Source organism: Mobula birostris, chromosome 11 (genome assembly GCF_030028105.1).
Source record: "Mobula birostris isolate sMobBir1 chromosome 11, sMobBir1.hap1, whole genome shotgun sequence".
In the NCBI taxonomy this organism is placed as follows: domain Eukaryota; kingdom Metazoa; phylum Chordata; class Chondrichthyes; order Myliobatiformes; family Myliobatidae; genus Mobula; species Mobula birostris.
Window position 1 is genome coordinate 46,895,216 of NC_092380.1, and position 13,281 is coordinate 46,908,496.

Below are 13,281 nucleotides of genomic sequence, written 5' to 3' on the forward strand. Positions count from 1 at the left end.
AAACCATAGAAAGGGTGCAGAGGAGATTTATAAGGGTGTTGCCTGGATTGGGTGACATGCCTTATGAGAATAGGTTGAGTGAACTCGGCCTTTTTCCCTTGGAGCGATGGAGGATGAGAGGTGGCCTGATAGAGGTGTATAAGATGATGAGAGGCATTGATCGTGTGGATAGTCAGAGGCTTTTTTCCCCAGGGCTGGAATGGCAAGCATGAAAGGGCATAGTTTCAAGGTGCTGGGGAGTAGGTACAGAGGAGATGTCAGGGGTAAGTTTTTTACTCAGAGAGTGGTGAGTGTGTGGAATGGGCTGCCGGCAACGGTGGTGGAGGCGGATACGATAGGGTCTTTTAAGAGACTCCTGGACAGGTATATGGAGCTGAGAAAAACAGAGGGCTATGAGTAACCCGAGGTATTTCTACTGTATGTACATGTTCGGCACAGCATTGTGGGCCGAAGGACCTGTATTATGCTGTATGTTAAATATGTCTAATGACTTGGCCTCCACAGAAACCTGCCACAACGAATATTACGGGGGGGGGGGGAGGGGGGGGGAGGGGGGAGGGGAGGGAGACCCACTCGCTCCCCCGACTCGACCCCCCCGTCCCTTGCCTTTGACCTCCCGCTGCAAGTGCGCCTGCGCAGTCCGTTCAGGTTGCTATGGTTCTCTCCAACATGGCGGCCTCCTTCCTCGGACCCCTGCGTGTCCTTGGCGGCTCCCTGTCGCCGCGGAACCTGACAAGAGTCGCTGGGGCCGCCGTGCGCTTCGGCCACTACAGGCACCTGGGGACTAGCCAGCGGCTGCTGGGTGAGTAATGGAGGGTGCCGAGGACGAAGCCGATTTAAACATAAGGGAAAGAAACACAGGCCGCGGGGGCAAGCTAGAGCAGGGATGGGTGTCCCCAAGGCTGACGACTGAAACCAGTGGAACCCTGGGGATTGACATGGGCTGTCCAGAGGAGTTGGGGCGGCAAGGTATATTCCCTGGTGGGGGGCGACTGTTGAAGTCTGGGGACCTGGAGCTTCGTAGTCACTTTGGTAATGTAATGGGTGACAGGTGATACTCGCTGTTCACAACAGAAACTTAAACATAATTCACAAACACCGTCATTGAGCTGTGTTCACTTAAGAGACGGTGTCTGACTTAATGACGTCAGGATAAGGCGACTGGTTTTGGTATGTTGGGAATGGAAGTGTTTTTTATTAATCACATAAAACGACTCGCGTATTTTATTTTACAACGTCGTACAATTTATTTCTTGAAAAGTGTATTTGCTGTGGAGGAGAATGCAGTGACGAATCCTCAGCCTATTTGTTAAGGTATTTTTAGGTCAGTTTAATAATCTAATAGAGTAGAATATAACTTTATTCTCATTGCTCAAGACAACGTGAATGCGATACTACACCAGTCCGTGCAAAACAGATATTTACAATAGACAATAGCTACAGGAGTAGGCCATTCGGCTCTTTGAGCCAGCACCGTCATTCACTGTGATCATGGCTGATCATCTACAATCAGTATCCAGTTCCTGCCTTATCCCCATAACCTTTGATTCCGTTATCTTTAAGAGCTCTATTCATCTCTTTCTTGAAAGCATCCAGAGGCTTGGCCTCCACAGCCTTCTGGGGCAGAGCATTCCATATATCCACCACTCTCTGGGTGAAAAAGTTTTTCCTCAACTCCGTTCTAAATGGACCCCTACCCCTTATTCTTAAACTGTGGCCTCTGGCTCTGGGCTCACCCATCAGCGGGAACATGTGGTATGGCTAAATTTTTTTTTTAATCCCATATTTACAAGAAAATAACTATCAGGTGACCGAAGGCCCATTACACACAAAGGCCATTGGCAAGCCAGATGTAGCATTATTCAGTTGCACAGTGGCTCTTGGGGAGAAGCTTCTTCAGTGTTATTACCTTGGCTAACAGGCTTCTATATCTCCTAATTGATGGCAGGAGGTTGAACAGGCAATGTTCAGGATGGGTCTTAAATGATATTACAAGCACGCCGTAGGGTTCGAAAAGTTGTAGATTGTCTCTAGCTCCAGTAGTTGAGTCCCAATGATGTGCTGAGCCATCCTAATCACTTGTTGGAGTGCTTTGTGATCTGTCTTGCTGCAGCTAGAGTATCACACTGTCATTCCATATGTTAGTGTGCTCTCTATTGCACATCCATAAATGGTCAGCAATATTTTGGAGTGGATTAGCTCTCCTTTAGCAGCTCATGTATTATAGTTACTGTTGTGCCTTCCCTACTACTGAGGTTGTGTTGGTGGACCAAGATCAACCTGATGGCGTGGGACAAAAGTTGGAGTTGAACTTTGATGTGTGGCTCTTAAGGCTTTTGGATCTTTTGCCTGATTATATAGACCATAGAAATCTACAGCACATTACAGGCCCTTCAGCCCACAATATTGTGCTGACCATGTAACCTAACTGGCTAGAATTTCCCTACCGCATAGCCCTCTATTTTTCTTTTTTTTTTGGCGTGTTTGTCTGTGCGTGCGCGTCTGTGCGTGTGCAACGTTAGCGGGTCAATGTCTTTTTCATGCCTTTACAAGGCGCGGAGCGAGAGAGAGACTGTGTGGCGCACCACTCCTCACACAGACATTTTGCAGTATTTTTCCCTTTATTTTACGAGGTCGAGTTGCGATCTCAACACTCAACCCGGCACCGATGGAAAGCGTACGCGGGAGCGGCTCCGACTGGGTTCAAACCCGGGAACCTTCGTTCCAGAATCCGGCGCTGATGTCATTGTGCCACCAACCGGCCCAGCCCTCTATTTTTCTGAGCTGTTTTATATGGGGAGAGATTGAATAAAACAGGTCTCCATTCCCTAGAGTTTAGAAGAATGAGGTCATTTCACATTCAAGGTTATTGGGACTCTGTAATGGGACTACGTAGGATATAAATGCCATGCAAATTAGCTTATGGCAGCACTGAACATTGCAAACCCGAAAATGAAACATAAATTATACATAATTTGCACAACACAAACAGAATAATGTAAGTTTAGGGAAGTTGTGTTTCTGAGACAGTACCTTTTGTAGATAGTGCAAAATAGTGTGTCAAAGTAGACATCACCTATTGGATGTCTTCTGTAGTTCCAAGTCAAGTCACTTTTTATTGTCATTTCAACCATAACTACTGGTACAGAACATAGTAAAAATGAGACAACGTTTTCCAGGACCGTGGTGCTACATGAACAATACAAAAACTACACTGAACTACGTAAGGAAAAAAACACAAAAGCTACACTAGACTACAGACCTCTCCAGGACTGTATAAAGTACACAAAACAGTGCAGGCACTATAATAAATAATAAAGAAGACAGTAGGCACAGTAGAGGGTATAGTAGGTTGATGTCAAGCCAGGCTCTGGGTATTGATGGCTTGGGGGAAGAAACTGTTACATAGTCTGGTCGTGAGAGCCCGAATGCTTTGGTGCCTTTTTCCAGATGGCAGGAGTATACTGTAGTGTGTAAGCAGATGGGAAAGGGATTTGGTAAAAGTTTCTAGAAAGAAAGGAATAAATGCTTGTAATGAAAATGTTGTGGGCTCTTGGGGAAAGAGCAGCACAGAATAAGTGATAAAGTGTGTAAAGGGTTAACACAGTCAGTTAAACATAGCAGCCTGTCTTTCTGTAAGAAACAGTTGATGATCAACAGATGTGCTAAGCCATGCTGAGCCATATTTCTTCTTGGAGTTAGACAGTGTTTCAAGATGCTTGTTTCTTTGTGCAATTATGCACATAAATAAGACCGCCCCAGCCTGTTCTGTGTATGTACCGATTCTGTAATTTGTCTCTCGGTACTGTCAAGCACATAGATAAAGTTTGGCTTGGTATGTGTGGGGATATCTGAGCAACTATATCTCTTCTGCAAGGGGAACTCTTAGTTGGTGGACTGAGCAGGAACAGTCACTGACTGTTCATGTTTGAGCGACTTGCTGAAGTGCCCCGGAGGCTTTGAATAAAGAGTTTGTACTTATACGGTCTCTGAGTGGCTTTATCTGAATTCGACTTCCACATCAGTGGTTTCTTATTGTCATGTCCACTGAGGTACAATTGAAAGCTTTTTGTATGCCATCTATACATATAACGCCACTACATCAGTACATCAAGGCAGCGTAAGGGAAAAGCAATACAAGAATGCAGGATATTAGTGTTACAGTACCTTGGACCTATTGGAATGCTTTTTCAAAGAGGTGGCACAGGCAGTACATACCAAATGGGGTCCCCTACATCGTTCTCTGCTTCAAGTTATTGGGGCACTTTATAATTGTTATGGCACTTAACTTAAAAGTATTCAGAATGAGAATAAACAGTTTTAGTCAAGTGCCCTGCCATTACATGAATGGGAGAAAAAATACTTGTGCTGCATCAACTTGGATTCGTATAGATTGGAAAGACTGAAGGTGATGAGAAAGATTTGCAAACGGCTTGTCAAACTGGGTAGTGATTGTTGCTTTGTTTCACTATGTTCTCCTAAAGCAATTTTAAGGTCAAAATTGCCACTTCATAGAATGTATCTTGGTATACTGCTGACCTAAGGGAAGAAACATTGCTTTGGTTTTAAATAAATGACACAATACAATAACAACAAAATCAAAATATCACTCTAATGCACTGCTAAAGACAATTAAGTGGGCAATGTATAGTTGCAAGAAAAAGTTTGTGAACCCTTTGCAATTACTGGGTTGTCTCTATTAATTACTCATAAAATGAGGTCTGATCTTCATCTGAGTCACAATAACAGACAATAACGGTCTGCTTAAACTAATAACATATAAACAATTGTATTTCTTCTCATCAATACTGAGCACACCATTTAAGCAATCACAGTCTAGGATCAAAAAAGTATGTGAACCTCTGGGGTAATACCTTCTACAAAAGCTATTTGAAGTTGGGCCTTCCAATCAATGAGCTGAGATTGGAGGTGTGGGCTATAGAGGTGTCCAGCCCTATAAAAAAAAGACACACAAAGTCAGGTTACTGATAAAGCCTGCTGTTCTCAAGAAAGATCTGTTTCAGTGCACCATGCCTCGATCAAAGCAACTCTCAGAGGAATTTAGCAGCAGAATTGTAGAGATGCATGAAGCTGGAAAAGGCTACAAAAGCATTTCTAAAGACCCGAGTGTTCATCAGATCACAGTAAGAGAAATTGTCTACAAATGGAGGAAATTCAGTATTGTTGCTACTCCCTTGGAGTGGTTGTCCTGCAAAGATCACACCAAGAGCACAACATGCAATGCTGAAGGAGGTGAAAAAGAACCCAAGTGTAACAGTAAAACACTGTGGAAATCTCTGGAACTTTCTTTCTTTCTTTTTAAATCTTTTTATTGAATTAGTACACAAAAGGTAAACCATATAGAAACTAATACACTGTTACGATATAAATTTACAAGAGATATTAATACATAAAAAAACAGTACAAACAGTGCAGTTTAGTTATAAAATAACAAGGTAATATAATAGTATATTAATTTTCCATATATATCAATGAAGAGAAGAAAAAAACCCAAAAAAAGACCCCCCCAAAAAAAAAACCCACCGTGCAACTAACCTAAAAAGCAAAGCAAAGCAATGGGCTAACTAGGTATCAAGTAGACTTAAGCAACTTAAACAATCACGTCCTCAAACCCGACCTCCATTAATAACAGTTAAAAACCAAGAAGGGAATGTAAATATGGTCGAGGAAAAAAAGTTGCATTAAATGAAAATGTTGAATAAAAGATCTCCAAAAGATCTCAAATTTAACTGAAGTATCATAAAGATCACTTCTGATTTTTTCCAAATTTAAACATAGTATCGCTTGAGAGAATCAAAAAAATGTAGTTGGGGCATTAATCTCCTTCCAATGTTGTAAAATATATCTTTTCGCCATTAAAGTAAGAAATGCAATCATTCTACGGGCTGAAGGGGAAAGATTACTGGAAGTTTTAGGTAATCCAGAGGTAGTAGTAATAGGATGGGGAGAAATATCTGTATTCAATACCTTTGAGATAATATTAAAAATGTCTTTCTAAAAAGTTTCCAAAGTAGGACAGGACCAAAACATATGAGTTAAGGAAGCTATCTCCCCATGACATCTATCACAAAGAGGGTTGATATGAGAATAAAAACGAGCTAATTTATCTTTAGACATATGTGCTCTATGAACAACTTTAAATTGAATTAGGGAATGTTTGGAACAGATAGAGGAAGTATTGACCAGTTGTAAAATATGCGCCCAGTCAGCCACCAAAATAGTAAAGCCCAATTCCTTTTCCCAGTCGGACCTAATCTTATTGAATGGAGCTATCCTAAGTTTCATGATAATATTATAAATAATAGCCGTTACACCTTTCTGACATGGATTAAGGTTAATTATAGTATCTAAAATATATGTAGGAGGTAATGTCGGAAAGGAAGAGAGTATAGTACTTAGGAAATTTCTAACTTGGAGATATCTAAAAAAAAATGTATTCTTGGTAAGTTATATCTGTTAGATAATTGTTCAAAAGACATAAGGGAGCCATCTAAAAATAAACCCAAAAACCGTGATATACCATTGGTCTTCCAAATTTGAAAGGCACGGTCCGTAGTGGAGGGAGGAAAGAATATGTTGCCTAAAATAGGAATCGCTAGCCCAAATTGATTAAGATCGAAAAATTTTCGGAATTGAAACCAAATGCATAAAGTATGTTTAACTATCGGGTTGCAAACCTGTTTATGGCGTTTCAAATTGAAAGGAAGAGAAGAACCTAAAATGGAGCCAAGTGCATAACCTTGAGCAGATTGTAATTCCAATACTACCCATTTAGGAATGGATAGTGTATCTTGGTCAAGTAAGCAAAATTTCATATGTCGAATATTAATTGCCCAATAATAGAATCTAAAATTAGGTAATGCCAAACCTCCATCTCTCTTAGCTTTCTGTAGATGTATTCTACCCAGTCTCGGGTTTTTATTTTGCCAAAGAAATGAAGAAATTTTAGAGTCAACTTTGTCAAAAAAGGATTTTGAAACAAAAATCGGTAATACCTGAAATATATATAAAAATTTTGGCAGAATAAACATCTTAACAGTATTAATATGACCAATCAAAGTTAGATAAAGTGGAGTGCATTTAAATGAAAGTTGTGTAATGTGGTCAATTAAGGGTAGGAAATTAGTCTTAAATAAATCCTTATGTTTACAGGTAATTTTAATCCCAAGATATGAAAAATGATTATTAACCAATTTAAACGGCAGGTTCTGATATAAGGGAACATGTTTATTAATTGGGAAAAGTTCACTCTTATTGAGATTTAACTTATAACTTGAAAAAAGACTAAATTGTGCTAATAAATCTAAAGCTGCAGGAATAGATTTTTGAGGATTAGAAATATATAAAAGTCATCAGCATAAAGTGATACTTTATGAGACTTTAAACCACGAGTTATACCATAATGTTAGGAGATTCTTGAATAGCAATTGCAAGAGGTTCTAATGCAATATCAAATAATAAAGGACTAAGAGGACAATCTTGTCTGGTACCGCGAAAAAGAGGAAAAAAGGGTGAATTTAAAGAGTTAGTACGAACTGAGGCCTTAGGAGAATGATATAACAATTTGATCCAGGATATAAATTTCGGGTTGAAGTTAAACATTTCAAGTACCTTAAATAAGTAAGGCCATTCGACCCTGTCAAAGGCTTTTTCAGTGTCTAGGGAAATGACGCATTCGGGATCATTTTGTGATGGGGTATAGACAATGTTTAAAAGTGTACAAATATTATAAAAAGAATAAGGATTTTTAATAAAACCTGTTTGGTCTGCCAAGATAATATAATGAAGTGCTTTTTCTAATCTGTTTGTTACTAATTTAGAAAAAATTTTAGAGTCAACATTTAACAAGGATATTGGTCTATAAGATGCACATTGAGCAGGGTCTTTATCCTTCTTTAATATTAAAGAGATCGATGCTCTATAAAAGGATTCGGGTAGTTTACCAAGTTTTAATGAGGCCTTGAGAACCCTGAATAGCCAAGGGATTAATGAGGATGCAAAAAATTTATAAAATTCCACAGTAAACCCATCAGGACCAGGAGCTTTCCCCGGGTTCATAGAAAAAATAACATTCTTAATCTCATCAGTGGTAAAGGAAGTGTCTAACATAGAACATATATCGTGTGAAATCTGAGGGAAATCTAGGTTACCTAAAAAGTAACACATGTTTAGAATCTCGTGGAGACTCTGATTGATATAAGGAAGAATAAAAGTCAAAAAAGGATTGATTAATCTCAGCTTGATCAAATGTCAGTTGATCTTTTTGATTATAAATCTGATTAATTTCAAATTTAGTAGAGTTAGTCTTCAACTGATTAGCCAACAGTTTACCAACTTTGTCACTATGTATATAAAATTCGCTTCTTGTTTTCATTAATTGATTTGCAATAGAGGACGAAAGTAATAAACTGTGTTCCATTTGAAGTTCAATTCTTTGTTTATACAACTTCTCAGAGGGAGCTGTAGCATATTTCCTATCAATTTCCTTGATCTTTTCCACAAGAACCAGCTCCTCCTCCTTCAACCTTTTCCTCAAAGCAGCAGAGTACGAGATGATCTGGCCACAAATATAAGCTTTAAAAGTATCCCAAAGGATGTTCATGGATATATCCTCTGTACAGTTAATTGTAAAAAAGAGATCAATCTGTTCATTCATAAAGTTAACAAAATCCAAGTCCTGAAGCAACAGTGAATTAAAACGCTATTGTCTATTATTTTGTGTATTGGCCGATATTTTAATAGAAAGCTTAAGCGGAGCATGATCCGAGATGGTTATAGAGTCATATTCACATTTAACCACTGAAGAAATAAGACAAGAATCAATAAAAAAAACAATTCTTGAATAGGAATGATGAACATGTGGAAAAAAAAAGAGAAGTCTTTTTCCTGGGGATGCAAAAATCGCCAAATGTCCATCGACCCGGAATCTGAGAGAAATGAATTAATTAAGGTTGCGGATTTATTGGGTAGAGCCCATAAAGGAGCCGAATGGTCCAATAATGGGGATAAACAAGTATTAAGATCTCCATCCCAGATTAATGAAAACCCATTCAAATACAGGAACAAATTAAATAATGATTTATAAAATTCCGGACAGTCCAGGTTTGGAGCATAGACGTTAACCAAAACTACCTTTTTATTAAAGAGTCAACCACTAACCAATAGAAATCTACCATTCGGATCAGAAATAATATCGTGTTGCACAAAAGTGATTGAGGGATCTATAAAAATAGAATCTCCTCGAATTTTAGCGTTGGAATTCGAATGAAAGTGTTGACCCTTCCAGAACTTTAAAAAACGTAATATGTTCCCCCTCTGCACATAGGTCTCTTGTAAAAATAGAATATGTGCTTTAAGTCTCTGGAATACTTACTGGAACTTGATATAGTCTGTTCATGTATCCACTATGAGAAAAATACTGAACAAGAATGGTGTTCATGGAGGGACACCATGGAGGAAACCACTACTCTTCAAAAAAAAACATTGCTGCATGTCTCAAATTTGCAAAAGACCACCTGGATGTTCTACAATGCTTCTGGGACAATGTTCTGTGGACAAATGAGACAAAGTTGAACTTTTTGGCAGAAATATACACACTGTGTTTGAAGGAAGAAGGGCACTGCACACGAACAACAAAACCTCATCCCAACTATGAAGCATGGTGGAAGGAACATCATGGTTTGGGGCTGTTTTGGTGCCTCACGGCCTGGACAGCTTGCAATCATTGCGGGAACAATGAATTCCAAACTGTATCAAGACATTTTTCAGGAAAATGTCAGGATAGTGGTACATCACCTGAAGCTTAATAGAAGTTTGTTGATGCAACAAGACAATAATCTAAAAGACAAGAATAAATCAACAATAGAATGGTTTAAAAAGAAGGAAATTTGTGTTCTGGAATGGCCAAATCAGAGTCCAGACCTTAACCCAATTGAGATGCTGTGGCATGAACTGAAACAGTTTTGTATGGAGGAATGGTCTAAAGTTCCTCCTCGCTGTTGTGCAAGTCTGATCAGCATCTACAGGAAACGTTTGGTGGAGGTTATTGCCGTTAATAGATGTTCTAACAGTTATTAAATATAAGGGTTCACATTTTATCCAGCTTGGGTTGTGAATGTTAAACAATGTGTTCAAGAAAGACGTGAAAAGTGCAATTGCTTGTGTATTATTAGCTTAGGCAGACTGTGTTTGTCTATTTTTGTGATTTAAAATGTGGCCTGATCTTCATCTATATGCAATGCAAAACACTAGGTAATTGCAGAGTTCACAAACTTTCTTTCAACTGTATCTCCAGTTATCTATGCAGAGAAAGGTAGCAAATCTTCAGAAATAAAAAAAAGATTAATAGACATTCAGGTGACATTTAAAATGAGGGGAAACAAGGCTGGGAAGAATAAAAGTAGATAGAAAATATTAATAGGAAATGTAATTAAGATTTTTTTTCAGATTACATTCCATTTCAGTTATTACAGTGGTTTTGAAGGACTCTTGGGAGGCATTTTTCTTCCCACGAATATTTTATCAACAAAATCAGAGTTATCTAGGACCTTACTTGATTTCTTTTTAAATGAAATGAAATATCTTTATTGTCATTGCATAGTACAATTTGTCATGCACCAATACAGTGAAAATGAGTTTGCAACTCCTATACACAATGCTACAAAACAACAAATAAAATAAATAAACAATTAATAAAATCAAGTAACTAGCCAGTACAACCAGCAACCATAAAACCAGTACTAAAGTAGCAATATAACAAATTTATGGATTATGCTTGATCGATTGGTTCAGAACAATTATAGCTCTGGGGAAAAAAGCTATTTTTCAGTCTGGAAGTGTGGGCATAGAAAATCTTATAACGTCTGCCAGATGGAAGAAGTTCAAACAGATGATTGCATGGGTGTGTATTGTCCTTACTGATGCTTGTAGCTTTCCTTAGGCAGCGAGAGCTGTAGGTGTCCTCCTGGACTGGGAGCTGTGTCCCGATGATCTGTATGCTAGAGACGACCCGCTGAAGTGCTTTCCTATCAGCTGCTGTATAGACATGCAGTAGTGCTAGAAAGTTTGTGAACCCTGTAGAATTTTCTCTCTTTTTGCATAAATATGACCTAAAATATGATCAGATCACGTAAGTGCTAAAACTAGATAAAGAGAAACCAATTAAATAAATAACACAAAAAACTTGTTCATTTATTTATTAAGAAAAATGATCCATTATTACACGTATTTGTTAGAAAAAGAATGTGAAGCTTTGTTTTCAGTAACTGGTGTGACCCCCTTGTACAGCAATAATTTTAACTGAACATTTCCAGTAATAGTTGATCAGTCCTGCACATCATCTTAGAGGAATTTTAGGCATTACTCCTTAAAAAACTATTTGGACTCAGAGATGTTGGTGAGTTTCCAGAACATTTCTATAGGATTAAGTTCAGGATAATTTCTCTTACTGTGGACTGATGAACACTCATCCTCAGTAATGCTTTTGCAGCCTTTTTCAGCTTCATGCATCTCTACAATAATTCTCCTAAGGTCCTCTGAAAGTTGTTTTGATTAAAGCATGGTGCACATAAACAGATCGTTCTTGAGGATCAGAATCAGGTTTATTATCACCGGCATGTGTCATGGAATTTTTTAACTTAGCAGCAGCAGTTCAATGCAATACGTAATATAGACAAAAATAAGTAAATCAATTACAGTGTATGTATATTGAATAGATTAAAAATCGTGCAAAAACAGAAATATGTATTTTAAAAAATGAGTGTTCATAGGCTCAATGTCCATTTAGGAATCGGACAGCAGAGGGGAAGAAGCTGTTTCTGAATCGATGAGTGTGTTCGTTCAAGCTTCAGTACGTCCTACCTGATGATAACAGTGAGAGAAGGGCATGCCCTGGGTGCTGGGGGTCCTTAATAATAGACACTGTCTTTCTGAGACACCACTCCCTGAAGATGTCCTGGGTACTTTGTAGGCTAGTGCCCAAAATGGAGCTGACTAAATTTACAATCCTCTGCAGTAGCCACCCCCCCAAACCATACAGTGATGCAGCCTGTCAGAATGCTCTTCATGGTACATCTATAGACGTTTTTGAGTATTTTTGTTGACATACCAAATCTCTTCAAACTCCTAATGAAGTATAGTTGCTGCCTTGCCTTCTTTATAGCTGCATCGATACGTTGGGACCACGTTAGGTCCTCCGAGATCTCCACACTCTCCACTTCTGATCCCTCTATGAGGATTGGTATGTTTTCCTTTGTCTTATTCTTCCTGAAGTCCACAATCAGCTCTTTTGTCTTACTGACATTGAGTACAAAGTTGTTGCTGTGACACCACTCCACTAGTTGGCATATCTCACTCTTGTACGCCCTCTCGTCTCAATCTGAGATTCAGCCAAGGGTTGTATCATCAGCAAATTTATACATGGTATTTGAGCTATGCCTAGCTACACAGTCATAGGTATAGAGAGAGTAGAGCAGTGGGCTATGCACACACCCCTGAGGTGCACCAATGTTGATCAAGGAGGAGATATTATCACCAATCTGCACAGATTGTGGTCTTCCAGTTAGGAAGTCAAGGATCCAATTGCAGAGGGAGATGTGGAGGCCCAGGTCCTATAACTTCTCAGTCAGGATTGTGGGAATGATGGTGTTAAATGCTAAACTATAGTCGATGACCAGCATCCTGACATAGGTGTTTGTGTTGTCCAGGTGGTCCAAAGCTGTGTGAAAAGCCATTGCTATTGCGTCTGTCGTTGACCTATTGTGGCGATAGGCAAATTGCAATGGGTCCAGGTCCTTGCTGAGGCAGGAGTTCAGTCTAGTCATGACCAACCTCTCAAAGCATTTCATCACTGTCGATTAGAGTGCTACTGGGTGATAGTCATTAAGTCAGCTCACATTATTCTTCTTGGGCACTGGTATAATTGTTGCCTTTTTTCACCCGTAGCAGTGAGGGGTTGAAAATGTCCTTGAATGCTTCTGCCAGTTGGTTGGCACAAGTTTTCAGAGCCTTGCCAAGTACTCCATCGGGACCTCCTGCCTTGCGAGGATTCACCCTCTTTAAAGACAGCCTAACATCGACCTCTGAGACAGAGATCACAAGGTCACTGGGTGCAGCAGGGATCTCCACAGCTGTAGTTATATTCTCCCTTTCAAAGTGGGCATAGAAGGTGTTGAGTTCATCTGGCAGTGAAGCATTGCTACCATTCATGCTTCTGAATGAATGACTGGCTCTGCTAGTAGTCGGGCTTTGTGTGTCTTTTTT

General features: G+C 39.3%; 1 protein-coding gene across 1 annotated transcript in view; it reads left to right on the top strand.

The window, feature by feature from the left end:
* Nucleotides 1-636: 636 nt before the first annotated feature.
* pdhx (pyruvate dehydrogenase complex component X) overlaps nt 637-13,281 on the top strand; it is a 236,851-nt gene continuing 224,206 nt past the window's right edge. Inside the window, exon 1 of the mRNA XM_072272177.1 lies at nt 637-802. Coding sequence (XP_072128278.1) covers nt 655-802 — 148 coding nt within the window. The 5' untranslated portion in view covers nt 637-654. The remainder of the gene's footprint in view (nt 803-13,281) is intronic.